We start from the raw sequence: 16715 nt of genomic DNA, 5'->3' as shown, positions 1-16715 counted from the left end.
GCAGGTGCTTCTAGAAGCCATAGGTGGTTAATTGGGGACCCAGGGCTAAGAGTGAATAACCCATCAGGACCCTGGAGGCCCCGAAAACAAAGGCTTTTAGCACTGCTGGTTGCCTTCCAGAACTTGATAGAAAGACCCTATTGCAGAAGAGGCGGCTGCCCTGGCTGCCCGATGGGGGAAATGAAGTTAGTGGAAGTGTCCCCTCAGAGCTCACTTCTGCGGTGCCGGAAGATGCTGCTAAGGACGCTGAGGAGAACGACGCCTCTGAGTCAGCTGTGGCCCCTGCAAGCTTTGCTATGGAAGTGCCAGGCAGGATGCATTGGTGGGTCTAGTGCACAGGTGGCTGTAGACACAGCCATCTTCCTGACTGGACGGGAGGCCCGCTTCACAGGGAGGAAATTGCCATCTGGCACAGGTAACTCAGACAACCTGTTTTTGCCCTCATCCCTAGCCATACCCTACAGCCACTTTCCTCCCTCACCCAGCACCTTGCTGTACTCAAATCCCATCTCCTCTGGGTCTTTGTTCCCGGAGTATGTCCCTTGCAACGGCCTCTCAACAGGGTGAAACAAAAGTCTGGCTTGTCCTTTTCAGAGGTTCACAGCATACAGATGGTACTCAATCCCGGTCACTTTATTCTCCTCCCAGGGGGCTTGTTTCCTCTTCCGCGAGTCTGGGAGAGTAGCAGGGATGGCGGCAGCATGTTAAAGCATAGAAACAAGCTTTTATTCATTAATGCGCACATGGCGAATTCCTTATACAATCAAGGAAATGGACTCTCTCCTGGGCATCAACTCTTTTATCAAAAGAATATCTACTCTTCTCAGCTCCATCCTGGCAATGTTCCTGACCCCAAACTAGATGTTAATGGGGTGGGGAGTGAACACACACCACTGAAAACCACAATGCCAGGGGGCGTTAGGCCACAAGATGGCAAGGAGGATGGGCCCGAGCCACGGGCAGCTCATGTCTCCCTATACGTTGCCATCGAGCAGGCCTGAAGGATGGGGAGGGTGGCGCAGGTCAGGGCCTGTGCTCAGCATCCATGACATCCAAATACTTGGCTTCAATGATCCGGGGCAGCAGATTGTACCTGCCGAGCAGAGGGAGGGGCAGACTGAGTGGATGGGCACAGCAGCCACCCACTGAGTTCAGCCACCCACTGAGCCCAGCCCCGGGTGAGCCCTCCTGACGGCCGCCCAGCCTGACCGTACCGGATCGGAATCATGGCAATCATGATGAGGGGAAAGACCATCTTCATGTAGGGTAGGGAGCTCACGCCGAAGGCACAGAGCAGCAGCAGCTGCAGGATCTGCAGGCCCGTGAAGTAGTGGATCTTCCTTTGGGGAACTCTCCGGATGTAGTGTGTGGGTGGGTACGATGTCTGCGGGCGGCAGCAGCCACGGTCAGGGATGGCTGTGCTCCCACTCCACCCCACTCCTGGCCCAGGCACCCACCTGCTCCTTGAGCAGCAGCGCCACGCGTGAGAAGAGCTGGTTGCCGTCCAGGGAGGTGAGCGCGATGTAGAGGAAGAGGCCGTAAAGCACGGGCTTGGGGATCCACTGCAGCGGGAAGGGCAGCAGCAGCAGCGAGAGGCCCACCAGGACACTGGCGCCCAGTGCGGTGAGCCGCGTCTCCTTAACATTCACGATTCTGTGGGGGCCCAGAGCACAGGGCCGCATGTGGGTCTGGCTAGGGCAGCGGCGCCTCTGAGCCCTTGTCTCCACGCCACATTCTTCCCTAGGTCACGTGTAGCCCACGGCTGTCCTCTGACCTTCGGGTCCACCTGGCTCATACTCACGTTTCATATATGTGCCCATTCTCCACACGTTCCTCCACTAAGGCCAGGGCCCGCACATGCAGAGGGGAGTGGGGATAGGCAGCGTGGATCCAGGGTAGCCCAAACAGAGACAGCCCTGTATTGATGATGGCAAGTAGCAGGAGGTCCCAATGATAAGCAGTGCCCTTCACCAGCCTGAGGAAGGAGGGCACAGGTGGACAGAGTCTCATTGGCTGTCACAGGTCTGGGACCCTGCCCCCGCCCCCACAGTCCTCAGTACCTGTTCTCTGGGGCATTGACCAAGGCAGCAACCAGGTTCTGCTCAATGAAGAAAAGCAAGGAGAGCAGGAAACCAAGACCCATGGCACTGCCGATGGCCTTGAAGGACAGAGAGTGGATCTGTGCCATCTCAAAGAGGCTCTCGCTGGGGTTGTATCGGAACTTGCTCACTGCAATATGGGACAGGCTTGGCCCAGTTCCCAGGGAGCCAAGCCATCCCACTCCCAGCCCATCCTCCCGTCCCGACTCACTTTCGATTTCCCGGAAGCCGTAGGAGCTGATGAGGGAGAAGGAGAGGACCGCGATGGGCAGGGCACAGTCAGACAGGGTCTCCCGCACACATGGGTGCAGGTAGGGGCTGGAGATGATGGGGATGTCAGCTGGCCCTTAACCTCAACCCACGAGGAGGTCTCAAGCTACAGTCTGTATAGCTCGAGATCCTCCTGCTTCTGGCCCCTAAGTATTGGGACCAAAGGCTCTCCCTTACCTTTTCTTGAACTGGTAGAGGGTGTAGCCCAGCCAGAGCGTGCCCAGCATGATGAGGAGGCTGAGCACTGCTGTAGCCTGGCCTGCATGTGTACCGCTGGGGCTGCTGGCTGTGGCCATCTCTATGGGGCTGACCAAGAGGCTGGTATTGAGTGCAGCGTGGAGGCTGGTATTGGGGCTTCTGCCAATGCCCATCAAGCTTGCCAAGGATGAGGTCCTTTTTGTGTGATAGTGGTGACCATAGTAGTACTTCCAGAAGACTGTGGGACAGGTCAACAGGCCTAAGCCATCTGGGATCTGGGAGGTCGGAGCCTAGCTTCCTTAGAGATATAGGGTAAAGGGGTGCCCCAGGGGAGGTGGGGCTGCTGAAGGGACATGGGGGTATAAATGAAAGGGGGCTTCTGAGGGGAGACAGAAGGAATCAGAGAGAACCCTGGCTTTCCCAGTCAACCAGCGGTGGCTGCTCTGTGCCAGCCAGAACCCCCACAGCATGTTTGCTGTGGGAAGAACCACCTTAGCTTGACCCCTTCTCTGCCCCACCAGGCCACAGCTGAGAGCCCTCTACCCCAAGCAGTCATATATATATATATATATATATATATATATATATATATATATATATAATTTTATTTTATTTTATTTTATTTTATTTTTTGAGATACCCTTAGCTGTCCTCAAACTCAGAGATCCTACTGCCTCTGCCTCCCAAGTGGTAGGATTAAGGACAGGCACCACCACTCCTAACTTGTACTCACTTTTGACCATGCCCTTGACAGCATCCAGCACAAATGTGATGGAAATGAAGAGGGCAATGATTTCCTCTGTTGACCTGCAAAGCGGTGATATGCCTCAAGATGTCTGGCTAGGTAATCACTGAAGAGAAGGCTTCCCCAAGCTCCTGCCATGCCAACCCCATGGAAAAGCGCTCCCCCATGGGACTACTCCTAATAAGTCCACCTGGCCTCTCCGCGAGCACACTATCTATCCAGGGGTTATAGGGCCTTGGCGTGAGGCTGACCCACCTCCCCTGCAGCCCAGGACCTGTCACCTCTTAAAGAGATTCATGAGCAGGCTGAGGTTGAGGAAGGCATAAAGCGCAAGGAAGAAACTGTTCCACAGGCCCGTCCATGCGTAGAAGGAGTTGAAGTCCAGGTTGTAGTCATCACAGATGACTCGAATCACTGTAAGCAACAGGACAGGATGTGCAGTCAGGGCTGGGTCGGGCTCCAGGACCTTGGCACCATCTCCCAGTTCAACCCAAACCCACTGCACCCTGGATGTAGATGGCCAGGGGTGCCGTCGTTAGCAGGATCACCAGTGGCTGCCCGGAGAACAGTGCATACAAGAGGCCGCCGATGCTCTGCCCAGCTATGGTCTTCTGCACGTCTGTGGAGGGGGTAAGGTCAGAGGTCACCACAGCCCAAGGTCCATCCTGCCTGGCACATCCCTGCCGCCCCTAACCTCTCACCGATGGCCCCATCTGTGTTCTCATCGTTGAGGGACCCAAAAGCAATCGTCGGCAGGAGGCAGGCAAAGTAGAGGAAGAGCGTGGTGGTGACGTATTTGCCCACGGTCTTGCCTTTCCCAATGATGCCTAGGAATGCAGGACAGACAGCATTTGCTGGAGACGCAGGACAGGCACACGCGGCCTCATGGCTGGAAAGGCTGAGCTCTGGCTGGGCATGTACCGTCGGTGAAGTCCAGTGGGTACACGGGGAACCTGTGCATGATGTCCACCCAGATGCCTTTTCCGAAAGGGAAAAAGTCCTTGCACTTCGGGGGCTGGGAGAGAAGACAGAACGTGTGAGCCCCGGTTGGCCCATGACCCCTGCCATGCTGCCCCTGTTCTGTACCTGAGGGTGTTTGTGCGTGTGCAGGGAGCTCATGCTGTGCCCCGCTGCTCTCGGCATCATCACGGTGAGCAGCTGCCTCTGATGCACCAGAGCCTCCTTGAATTCCTCCTCTGTGCGGGTCTTGAGGAGCTTCTGGCGGAAGGTGATGTCTGAGAACATGGTGGCAAATGTGCGTGCCACCTCCATCGCGGTCTTGGTGCTTTTCTGGGGGCACAAGATGGCACAGGTACACCTCCAGCCCCCGGAGAGGGGAAAGCCTGCCTTTGCCAAGCGCGGTCACGCACAGGCGACTGGCAGCAGGTTCTGTTTGCCGAAGCTCAGACATTAGTAAACCTTGCGGCTATTTCCCCTAGGCCAGCGGGTCCCTGTGCAGCTAGCGTCTTTCTTTTTTGATTGTTTGAGATAGAGGCACACTCTGTAGACCAGGCTGGCCTACAACTATGACATTCTCCATCCTTCAGCTTCCCAAGGAGTGGGATTACAGGCAATGAGCCACCATGCTTGCTTTAGTATTTTTATTGTAACTCAGGCATTCTCATTATCCTAAGCAAGAAAAAAGTTTGAGCACTGACATGAAGCCACAATGGAGCTTAACACGTATCTAGCCATATCTCATTGGAGCTAGGTGTCTTCTGGTTTGTCCAGGCCTCATTCTTTTATCTGACTAAGGTCAAGTGTTAAGGTTTAGGTATGAAATGTCGCCCTAAAGACTCATCTATTAAAGGCTTGACCCCCAGCAGATGGGTCTAATCATGGAGAAGTAACTGGGTTCTGAGAGCTTTGACCTCTCCAATGGATTCACACACTGACAGTTAAAATGTCCTGTCATTACTGAGAAGTAGTGGGAACGAGAATGTGGGCCTGGTCTGAGGAAGTATTGGGTTATTGGGAAGTACTCCTCGGAGGGGTATCTCTTGTCTCAACACTCTTCCCCCACTAACTTTTGGGGTATCAAACTCAGAGCTTAAACTGAGTGTGGTGGAGCACACCTGTAATCCCAGCACTCAGGAATGAAGAGGCAGCCAGATCTTTGTGAGTTTGAGGCTAGCCTGGTCTATACATTGAGTCCAGGATAGCCAAGGCTACAAAGAGAAACCCTGTCTCAGAAAAACAAATGAAACAAACTCAGAGCCTCATGTCTGCTGCCACTGAGCCACAGCCACAGCCTCTCCTCATTCTTTCTGCTTCTTGGTTGCCATGAGGTCATCAGCTCTGTTCCCCCATGATAGCACTTCCCATCTCCAAAGACAGTCTGCTCCAGTCATGCAGCCAGACAGCCATGGCTGACACCCTGAGCGGAAGTAGACCTTCTGTCCCTCAAGTTGATTCTGCGCTACCCATCGCAGCGACAGCTAACTCGTGGCTTGTTCACTCCTTAGCCCAAGTTTCAGGAGGCTCCTCTGTCAAACTCAGGAAAACAGTTCTCCTAAGCTCCCTCCATGCTGCGCACAGCCTGACTTCCTCAGGCACTAAGGCTATTGCTCCTTCCAACTGTTCTGGCCACACTGACAGTTGTCACTCACTCTAGTTCATGAGGCTCTCTCTTTTCTTCTAGCACAGGAATACTTTAGGCAGCACATCTATAGCACTGGCAGGGCAGCCTCTCTACCCCCATTGCTGGTACCCAGAGAATCTGGAGCAGGTAGCTGGCACCAGAGTCAGGCAGGGTCTTCAAAAAGCTAATGAAAAGTGGATGCTGTGAAGGATGGAGAGATGGCTTAGCAGTTAAGGGCACTGACTACTCGTTCAGACGACCTAGGTTCAATTCCCAGCACCCCCATGGTGGCTCACGACTGTCTGTGACTATAGTCCCGGGAACCTGATGTCCTCACACAGACATGAATGCAGACAAAACACCAATGCACATAAGATAAATTTTAAAATTAAAAAAAAAAAAGAATAAAATAGAGATAGAAAAGTGGATGTCATGGGAGAAGGCCTGTAATCTCAGCATTGGGAAGGCAGGAGGATTTGGAGTTCAAGGCCAGCCTCCAGTTGGTTTCAAAAGAACTAACAGAGGGTAGAGGTGTGGGTCAGCATAGAGCACCTGCCCAGCTATGTGTGTACATGAGGGAGGGCCCTAAGGTCCATCCCCAGCATTGGGGAAAATTAAAGAGCAAGAGCCAGTGAAAGCTAAAATATGAAGGCCCTTCTATGGTTTGGGGCAAGGGGCTTATGGTTCCCATGTCAGGATTTTAAACCTTTCTTTATCAGGAGAACTCCCAGACTAGATCAGTTTTGGCCCCGACAAACGTCAGGTATCCTTGCCCAGGTAGTATATGGCCCAAGGAGTGCAGGTCCAGCAAATCCTAAAGGAGGAGGCCTGGTGGGAAGCCAGCCAAAGGATGGCCCCAATACATATGGCCATATATTGGGATTTTGTACCCGGGGCCTTGGAAATGCTGAGAACATGCCTTGCCAACAATCTGTGCCGCCTGAATAAGTAATGGTCAAAAGCATTTCTTTTCGGTAGGAAAGCCAACCTTTGGGGTATTTCCAGGGAAATTCAGACGCAATGTTCTTTTCAAGAACATCTCTAAGAATGTCAAAGAGAGAGAAAGAGGGGGTATGAGGGGCCTGTAGAGACATTTCCAAGGAAAGGACAGCAACCTGGGGACTGCTCAACACCAAAACTCACCATCTTGGGTGGCGCCAGCACCAGGATGACAAAGCGAACCTCACAGGAGTTTTCCCCCCAGTTCTGTGGTCGAACCAGGCGGCTGATGCACACGTGGCGCCTCTGTAGGGCCTTCATGGTGCAGCTGGTCAGGACAGAAGAGCAAAGGGACAGTTGCCATCCTCAGGACAGAGGCTCCCGCCACCCTGCAGAGCCTTCGGCAGAGGTCACCAGGTGAAACAGAAAAGCCACATGGGGGCTGGAGAGATGGCTTCACAGTAAAGAGCACTGGCTGCTCTCGAAGAGGAGTGGAGTTCAATTCCCGGAACCCCCATGGAGTGGGGAACAGTGCATCAGGAACTCTGGCATCTGGGGCATGAATGCATGTATGCATGCACATGCATGCACCACACCCACACATACACAAACCAACCAACCAACCAGATGGGACAGAGTGCCCATAGCCTCTTTTCCCGAATTGGAGGAGTCACCACAGTTGTGTCCCTTGTGTGTCCCTTGTGTCCCTCCAGGGACGTGGGATTCCCAGGCTAGCTCCGGGATAACAGGAGGGGAACAGGTGCAATGGTCGGAGGATGGGTACTCACATGATACAGAGCCATGACTGCTGGTACTGCACCCCTCGGACAGTGGCGGTGACCCCCTGGATGGTGTCCGACAGCAGGTGTACTGAGGACAGGGGAAAGGACGCAGGAGAGTCAGCTGCTCCAGCCACACAGTCGCCACACAGCCCGGGGCAGGGAGCTGGCCTTACCTTTACTCTCCATGGGGGCCCCGGCATCTGTAAAGAGCTTGGCCATGAGCAGGTCCAGGTCACAGTCAGGTTCTGCGTGGCTGGGGTCCTGGGCAAAGCGGTTCAGCATAGTCCGAAGCACGTCATCCAGTGAGGTAGCCGGCTCGTTCAGGATGATGCTGGCCTGCGCCAGGAAGCCATCCAGGTCCCGGTGTGCACGGACCTCTTCCTCGAAGTTCTTTAACTTCAGATACTGGAGAGGCCCCAGACCCAGAACCACACAGGTCTCTGAGTTAGACCATTGTCTCTAGTGCCCCCAACTGCCTTCCATGATGGTCTATGAATATCCCTGCCCACCAGGAACCCTATCTAGGAGAGAAGGCTCAGGCCTGGGCCAGACACCGGGGAACACAGGGACCGCGGGGCAGACGGAAGGGAAGCGGTTCTCTTGCACAGCCCTCCAGGGTGCAGCTCACCTTGCGGGAAGTATGCAGCAGCACGCAGCCACCAGTTGCAGCTTCTAGGTCTGGAGGAGTGGGGAGAGAGCTCAGTACGCCGCCCCAGCTCTTCAGAGCTCCTTAGCAGCGCAGGGCCATCTACAGTCCCCATACCAGATTTGGAGGGCTGCACTTCAAGGTTGACGTTGACAAAGAAACGGATGCTCTCGCCAGACACGATGGAGGAGTTGATGGTGTCGAAGACCTCATCGCCCAGGCTGTCTTCTCGGACTTCGTGGCTGTCATCCACGTCGTTCTTGAAGTATCCCAGAGTGGCAGCTGTCACCAGGAGAGACCATAAGGAAGGGCTCCAAGCCCAAGGCATGGGTATCCCTGCTTCACCTTCTGAGTGCAACCCTCAATGGTAGGAGGCCTCCCACCAGTCGAGAAGCGGGCTTTGGTTGAGGGATGGAGCATTGCTGGGCCTGCCTGGCCCCACCCAGAGTGTGGCAGCTGGCACAGAGAGCTGAGGGCCCTGCCCAGTGATCTTTTGTACCATTTTTCAGCTTTAAGAACCAGGGTTCTGTACTATTCTGACCCTTCAGTTTAAAAGACAGTATGTTAGGTCAGGTGAGGCAGGACATTTAATCCTAGCAATTAAGAAGCAGAGGCAGACAGATCTGTAGGAGTTCAGGGCCAGCCTGGTCTACATATGAAGTTACAGGCCAGTACAGGCCTATAATGTAGAACTCAAGAGGCTGGGGCAGGAACATCGAGTTCCAGTTTAAGGCTAGCTTGGGCTACACAATGAGGCCCAGTCTAAGAAGAAAACAAACCAAACCAAAACCAAAACCAAATAAAACTTTGTGCAGGTCATTCATTCCTAAAAAGCCCCGCACTTAGGAGGCTGAGGCAGGAGGATTACATGAGTTCCAGACCAACCTGGGCTATCCTGTGACTCTACTTCAAAATATAAAGACGTGGGGCTGGTGAGGTAGCTCAGTGGTTAAGATAAGCATGTGCTGCTTAATCATGAGAAATTCAAATCCAGCACCAACGCTGGGCAGGCCATAAATACAGCTCCACGGGATCTGACACCTCTTCTGGCCTCATATACATATGCATTTACACAAACACATACACAAAGAAAAAGTCTGTATTCAACAGGCAGTGCTGGCATGACTTTAATCCCAGCACTCAGGAGGCAGAGGCAGGTGGATCTCAGAGTTCAAGGCCAGCCCCGTCTACAGAGTGAGTTCCAGGACAGCCAAGGCTACACAGAAAACCCTGTCTTGAAAAAACGAGAGTCTGTATTGAACGTGTTTTGTTTGGTTTGTTCACTGAATAAGTCCCAGGAGGCAAGAAAGCTGAGCAACAGCCGGAAGATGAAAGGCTCCCTTAGTCCGGCTCCCATCAAGATGCAGCAGGAAAGCTTTCATATAAAATGCAAATGTCCCCTTTCACTGTAGCCCTGGAAAAGTTACAGCCTGAACCAGAAGCCTCTTCTCCTTCCCCTAGGCCCTGGTGCCCCAGGCCAGTCAGACTCTTTCCATCTGTCCTTGGGCCAGACAGTTATGGCTGCAGGCATGCCCACTCTTGCCTTATAAGTCAGCGGAGTCATCTTTAGGCTCATTCAGTGCCCTCTTCCTAGTGTTCTACCCCTTTGCTAGCCAAGTCAGAACCTCTTTCAGACTGTTCTGTAGTTGGCCACCTGCGGGCACCTTTGGGAAAGAGGCTGTTGTAATCCAGACCCCACTAATGACTGGCAAACACCTGCACAGGGACAGGGACAGGTCAGTGGCATGCCCGCACCTGCCGGTGACTCAGCCTGACTCATTTCCACTCCTGCCCTTCAGCTTCCTCCAAACATCCCAAGCCCTGTACCTCAACATCCTGAGCTCAGGACCTGGTGATCACCCCACCCTATCCCATCCCCAGGCCCTATCCCTGGAGAACTATTGAGCCCAAAGAAGTTTCCCTGCCTTTATTTTTACAGGACGTGGGAACTACCCTCCTTAATTCAGGTCTGCCTTATTTAAAACTACTTGGGCTGGGCTGGGCTGGGAGCCGCAGGTAGCACAGGCTTGTTGAAGAGGCAAGAGGATCAAAGTTATCCTTAGCTACAGAGGGCAGCCTGGGCTACGTGAGACCTGTCTAAAGAATTAAAGAATTAAGTAAATCCACGTGGCTCCTCCAGCAGCCAGCCTCAGTCTTGCTTCTGCTGACACTCTCAGCCTGGTACTTTCTTCTCTATCCGGGTCCTACCTTTTCTTAGCCTTGGCTCTCAGACCCTTTGGGACTCTGCAGGCCTCCTGCCACGCCATTCTAACATAGCATAGCCACAAAGCTAAGCTGACAGCTAGCAGCGACACAAAGAGCCCTCATGCCCTGGGGGCCTGGGTAAAAACACATCACCAGGATTCCTCAACGCCACTAAACAGGGAAAGCTGGGGGTGCCGCTCAGTGTGTAGAACATGTGCCTAACTCGTATGAGACCCAGAGTTCAAGATCCAGTGCCCCATCAATCTGGCTCGGTGGTGCAAGCTTGTAATCTTAATATTTGGGCATAAGTACTGGAAATTCAAATTTATATTTGGCTACTTGGGGAGTTTTAGGCCAGCCTATGCTCCATGAGATTTTTGTTTCCCTCAAACAAAATCAAATGAAACAAAACCAAGAAACAAAGGGTAGATGCAGATAGGCAGCATGGAGCCAAATGCAGGGAAGAGGCTGACCAGTTGAAGCAAGGGTGATTGCAGCCTCTCTCCAGGACTGGATGGGGACTGGGCAGCGAAGCCATGCATGGCATGTGGCCTAAAGCTGGCCAGTTAGGGACGCCCTGGAACAGTGAACCAAGGAGAAAACAGCAAACGGTGCTGGCAGCCATCTGCCCGGCCCCGACCTCAGCATTCCTGGTTGCTCTCTTCTGGCCAGCCTCATCAGCGGCCTTCTGGGCAAGCCACACAGCCTCCAGCCAGGTGGAGCTGACCATTCCAGCAGTGAGCCACAGACAAGTGGCTCTGTCATGCATTCATTGGCGGGTGCGCAGGCTTAGTTCACCGGAGATTTCTGATACACACCAGAGAAGTATTCTCCAGAATCCTCAAGGTGTTCACTCTGTGACATGGCCAAAGGGCAGTTTTCTAAAAAGAAGCCAAAGAATTGTCACCAGTCCTGGACAGTCTCCTGTGCCCTCTTCAATTCAGCCAGTGCCTAGAGCGGCCAGCCTTACTCTAGGGTACTAAATCCCTTAGTCCACCTACTAGGTTCTGCCTGTGCAAAGGGAGTGAGTAAAGGGTACATTCCCAGATCATTTCACCATGAGTACTCAGCTCCTTAACCCAAGAGGCTGTGACTGAACCAAATCCAGCTCTAGAAGGCAGCAGCAAATAGCCTCCTTCCTGGATTCCGCCCTGCCACGCCCAGCACTTTGGGTGTGTGTGTGTGTGTATGTGTGTGTGTGTGTGTGTGTGTGTTGGGGGGTAAGGGGTGTTCATGAGCCTCTCCTCAGATCTGCCCTGGTGCTAGGGGCCACACGTGCCCAACTCAGGAGCAGTTTGCAGTGTCAATCGCCAGGGGCCAGCCGGTGGACCGACTCAGCAACTGTCTCCATCCCAGGGTGTCACTGTGGTCCTGGGACGTCAGAGAGAAGAAGCCACTGGCCCAGAAAAAAAAAAGGGGGGGGGGCAGAATTGGTATACAGAAAACACTGAGGTTGGAGGTACTATCCGGGATGTTTGTGCGAGAAAGGAGGGGCCGCAGGCACGAGAAAGGATGTGGTCTGCACTCGAAGGCCCTGAGAGTGAGTGGAGGGAGAGGATTTGGAGGCACTCAGAGCCGCTCTGATGGGTCCTACCTCTAGGCGGAGGCACGCACTCCGGTCCGCATCGCCACCCTGCCCACTTCCGAGCTCCCCACCCTCCGCCCCGCCGGTTACGTTACATCTTTCCTTCAGTTGCTGAAGGTGTGTGGAGATGGCGAACTCAGTACGAACACGGACGGGATGCCCGCGGCGTCCCGGGCCACCCCTTGCCGCGCGCGCGCACTGGGACTCGGGCTTCCTCCGCTGGAACCGCGCGCGAAGCCCGAGCTGGAACACACGCCTGCTGTGGCCGCGGCCCGGGCTTCTCACCCAGGGCTCCGCCGGTCCAGGCGGGCAAGCGGCCGGAGCCGGTGACACTCCCCGGAGCCGCGGCGCGGTGCTCACCGCGCGTCCCGAGCCGCTTCCAGCCGAGGGCGCGCCCTCGCCAGCGAGGTCTGCTCCGGATCCGCGGCGGCTCGCGCGCACAGGCCTGAGAGTCGCGGAGAGCCGGCCCGGGAGGAATTAGGAAGTTTCGGCACGACCGTGCGGCGCTGTGCAGGACAACTCCCCAGCGCCCCGAGGGTAGCGGGACGCCAGCTTAAAAAGCGTGGTGGAGCTCCGCCCCCACCTCCCCGGGCGCCGCCCCCGGTCCGCCTTCGCCGCGCCCCCGGCCAGGGCGGCCCCAGTCCCCGCCCACGCCGCTCTCCGCACTTGCCCGTGGGCTAGCGCTCTACGCCGCCCCCGCTCGCGCGTGCTCACCCGCTGGCGCCCGCCCTGGGTTCCGCACCCCTCTCCTAGGTTAGGAGGCGGCCAGGTCTCCGGAGAGCGGCCTGCGCTGAGTTCCGACCAGTGCGGTGCGCACCTCTTTCCCCCACCCCACTCCACCCGAACCCAAAGCCGCGCCCCGACCCTTACCGGCTCCCCAGTGAGTGATTCTTCAGACCCTGGGCCTCGTAATGACCCTGGGACACACACCTAAGCCAAGCACTCTTCTCCAGCCATCCCTCCCACTCCGTGCTAGATTCCGCCGGGTTCTCTCCACGGTCGCCCAACCGCGAAAGGGGCGGGGCGGGGCGGGGCAGGCGTTTGGAGCGCTGTGGGGATTTGTATATAAGCGGGCACGGCGAGCCAGCCTTAGGCGTCGGCAGCGAAGGTGTGGGGGGGCCTGGAGTCTCCTCACACACACGCCCTTCCAGGAGCCCCCTCTCCGAGGGAGATCACACGCTGTTCTTCGTAGGGTAAGCTGGCCCTGGGAGGAGAGTCTACGCGGCCTGTTGCTCCGCCTAGCTTTTAGGACCTCCTGTGAGGGTTTTCTAGCTAGAGTCCCAACCCTATACAGGCTTGAGGAGTTGCAGGGTGGAGGTTCAGAAAAGCTGAAGAGCCAGCCAGGGAGACACAGGGTCCTGGCCTTTCTTTCACCCAGTCTCTTGTCTGGGAGTGTTTTGTCTTCTGCATCGCTTCCTAGCAGCACCCCAATGCCTGGCTGGTCCAACCCCTCCAGTTCCTGAAACTGAAGGAACAACTTGCCCAACCCTTTCCTTACTGAGGGGAAAGGAGCCTAGGGTACCCCCACCGTACCCCCACCGTATCCCAGCACGCGCCTGTGGCCTCCTCGGCACCATTCTGTCTCAGAGGAACCTAGACTTTTCCTGTGCCAGCCTCCTAGGCAATGTATGAAGAACGGTTTCCTTAACTCTTTCCCACCTGCCCCTGTGCTGTGCCCAGAGGCTGAGGGCGAACAGTCGCTGAAGTCTTCCGCTGCCTTGCCCCCCTGGGTGAGGCATGAGCCCCTGCTGAGCCCCTAGGCTGAGGGATCCTGACCCAAATACACATCACCTCTCATCCCCTCTGCCCTCTCTGCGTTCCAGGCTTCCAACTACTTTCAAGCTCTGCCTACCCTTGGGCACTGCTAGTAGAACCTGGGGGGAGCAGCAATCGTTTAGTATCTCACTAAGAAAGAAAATAAGGCAGAAGCGGCAGCACGAGCCTTTAAGCTCTGGAGGCAGAGGCAGGCAGGTCTAAGTTTGAGGCCAGCCAGGGCTACACCGTGACTTTTTCTCAAAAAAAAAAAAAAAAAAAAAAAAAAAAATCAAAACAACAACAAAATGAAACATAAAGACTGTTCAGTGGTTAGAGCACTTACTGCTATTGTATAGGACCTGGGTTTGGTTCTCAGCCCATGACTGCTCAGAACCACTTGTACCTCTACTTCTGACGTCTGATTCTGACCTCTCCAGGCACACACGGTGTACATAAGTAATATGTGGGCGAAACATGCATACACATACTATAAACTGATCTAAACATCCTAGAACATTAAGAACTTTTGAAATGGGAGGGGGCTGACAAGATGACTCGGCAGGTAGAGGCACTTGCTACCAACTCTAACAACCTTGTGGGACATGTCCACCCCCTGCCCCCCCAAATAAAGAGCTTTAATTAAAAAAAAGAAAGCCTTCAAGATGTTGCAGTGGGTAAAGAAAGTTTCTTGCCATGCAGGCCTGACTGACCTGAGCCCACATAAAGGTGAAGATGATCAACTCTGCCTGTGGATGTGGGGCCGCTCCACAAGCTGGCTGCAGCCTGTCCCTGGCATCTCCCTGTACCTCTTGCTCCAGGGGATGCCACTCTGCCTTCAGAGACTGCCACCGACTCTCCACTTTGCGGCCTGAGGAGCTTCACATGAACCCAGTTTACTCTTCAGGCCTCAAAGCCTTTTCGTTCCTCTTCCCTGCTAAATTCCTGCCTTCCTTGGCCGACCCTCAGGGCTCCTGGATGGGAATACTGCAGCTCATTCTTTTCACCTGCGGTCTAGCTCTATCTCCCTGGCTAGATGTGAGCATCTGACAGCAGGACTGTGTTTGTCCTTCAAGGGTACCACATGGGGGAATAAAATGTATTAAACTGGTGCTGTATGAACACCATCAGTGTCTCCCTACAGTCAGTCTGTGTGGGACTTTGTCTAAACGGCTTGTTAGGAAGAGTCAAACAAAGATGAAGATAGTTCTGACTCACATGTGTTTCAAGCCAGTGACTCTCCACTTCCACTAAGGTGCAGGCTTGCCAGCTGTACCCCAGGCAGAGGCTGAGGCAGGAGGATTAACAAATTCACAGTCATCTTCATCTACGTAGAAAACATGATGCCATCCTGAAATATGTGAGGCCCTCTCTCAAAGAACAATGTGGCTCAAGCATGGTGGCACATGCCTTTCATTCCAGTACTAGGGAGCAGCAGAGACAGGCAAACCTCTGTGAGTTTGAGGCCCGCCTGGTCTAATGGTGAGTTCCAGGACAGCCAGGGTAAAGTAGAGACCATGTTTCAGAAAACCAACCAACCAACCAAAACAAACAAACAAAAGCTCAGGATCTGCCTTCCTCCACTTCCCAGTCAACACTGGATTTCATTCTTGTTTTCTATGTGAGAGCTCCGGATGGAAGCCAGGTTCTCAGCAAGCACCGTACAGACTGTCTGCCCAGTCCCCAGAAATGAGTCTTTTTAGCTAGAAAATTCCATGAGAATTTAGTCTCAGATTGAAACAGATTTCCTTATCAATCATCTTTCCTTTTTCCTGTTGTCTTTACTTTTATGTTATTTGTACATTCATCCATGCATGAAATTCAGAGATGTAATTTCTCAATATGAAAAAACTTCAATTTCTTCACTGATACTGGAAACACAGCCATCACTGCGGGGTAAAAGAGAGGCACACTCAAACTGTTGGGTTAGTTCTTTTCTCCTTTGTAGATTTATACTCATTAACTTGAAATAAAATCTTTGTGCCTCATGCAGTTTTTGCTTTAAGCTGATCAATTTAGCAATTCAGAAGAGGCCTTGGAGGGAGAAAGGAGAATACTTTGTTGATAAACACATTTATTTTTCTTGAGATTTTTGGAGAATGAAACATTTTTGGCATTGTTTCAGAACGTTAGGTTTTTTTCCATTTGGCTTTTTCCACTTTTACCTTCAAGTCGTCCCCTTGGCTCTATCTGGTCAGTCATTGTCTTGTCATCAACTGTCCACTTCTTACCACCGCCAGCCCGGAGCAGCAACTCTGCCTCCCCCAGTCAGGTATATTTTAAAGGGAAAAAGAAGACTGTCAAATAGGCGCCCCGGGACTATAGAGCCTAGCAACGTCGGGCCTTTTCTCAGTTTGTGGGGTGGTGAATTATTTCGCTTGACACAGGGTCTGTGTAGTCCTGGCAGGCTAGAACTTGCTATCTAGCCGAGACTGGGTAGTTAAACTCTTACTTGTGCCTCCCAAGTGCTGGAATCAAAGGCTTGCGCTACCATGCCTGGCTAATTTGAATGTACAGAACACTACTGTTTATATTTATCGTACGAGTGTTTGCCTCCATGCATATCTGAGCACCATGTTGATGCCTAGTACCACAAAAGAGAATGTTGGGCCCCCTGGAACTGGAGTTCGCCTGTGAGCCTCCATGTGGATGCTAGGAATGGAACCTGGGTCCTCTGCAAGAGCAACAAGTCTCTTGACCACCAAGCCGTCTCTACGGCCCTAAGTATTATCTTTTGAGACAGGTGCTCATGTATCCCACTTAGAATAACCCTGAAATCCTGCTTTGCCTCCCCCGTCCCTTCCTTCCCCAGTGCTGGCATTACAAGTGTGTGCCACTATGCGTAGTTTATGCAGTGTTGAGAATGGGACCCAGGGCTTCTTGCATGCAAGGCTAGTACTCTACGTGCTAAGG

The 16715-nt window shown here is 53.7% G+C and overlaps 1 protein-coding gene across 5 annotated transcripts; it reads right to left on the bottom strand.

Annotated features, from left to right (window-relative positions):
- Positions 1-704: 704 nt before the first annotated feature.
- Slc4a11 (solute carrier family 4 member 11) lies at positions 705-13046 on the bottom strand. 5 transcript variants are annotated; one of them, XM_060372097.1, is made up of 19 exons: positions 12921-13046; positions 11284-11346; positions 8378-8542; positions 8243-8292; positions 7788-8019; positions 7621-7702; positions 7037-7160; positions 4399-4602; positions 4234-4327; positions 4014-4139; positions 3818-3931; positions 3594-3726; positions 3301-3374; positions 2547-2805; positions 2061-2417; positions 1802-1975; positions 1458-1653; positions 1215-1384; positions 705-1093 (listed from the first exon to the last, which is right to left on the bottom strand). In XM_060372097.1, exons 2-19 carry the CDS (start codon positions 11327-11329, stop codon positions 1024-1026), a joined length of 2670 nt encoding a protein of 889 aa, XP_060228080.1. In that variant the 5' UTR covers positions 11330-11346; positions 12921-13046; the 3' UTR covers positions 705-1023. The 5 variants fall into 5 exon arrangements, with proteins under 5 accessions (XP_060228080.1, XP_060228081.1, XP_060228079.1 ...); XM_060372098.1 differs by lacking the exon at positions 12921-13046 and adding an exon at positions 12336-12587; XM_060372096.1 differs by lacking the exon at positions 12921-13046 and adding an exon at positions 12411-12587.
- Positions 13047-16715: the final 3669 nt, after the last annotated feature.

The sequence above is a fragment of the Meriones unguiculatus genome, chromosome 18, assembly GCF_030254825.1.
Source record: "Meriones unguiculatus strain TT.TT164.6M chromosome 18, Bangor_MerUng_6.1, whole genome shotgun sequence".
In the NCBI taxonomy this organism is placed as follows: domain Eukaryota; kingdom Metazoa; phylum Chordata; class Mammalia; order Rodentia; family Muridae; genus Meriones; species Meriones unguiculatus.
The sequence above is the reverse complement of the archived record's forward strand: the minus strand, read 5'-3'. Positions and strand labels throughout refer to the sequence as shown.

What these genes read in the sequence shown, in the direction of transcription:
- Slc4a11 (XM_060372097.1), bottom strand. Translation starts at nt 11,329, where the DNA reads ATGTCACAGAGTGAACACCTTGAGGATTCTGGAGAATACTTCTCTG. An exon ending in TTCTGGAGAATACTTCTCTG is followed by an intron (nt 8,543 to 11,283) that starts GTGTGTATCAGA and finishes TCCTGGTGACAG; the next exon opens with CTGCCACTCTGGGATACTTC. An exon ending in ACACGCACAAACACCCTCAG is followed by an intron (nt 4,328 to 4,398) that starts GTACAGAACAGG and finishes CTTCTCTCCCAG; the next exon opens with CCCCCGAAGTGCAAGGACTT.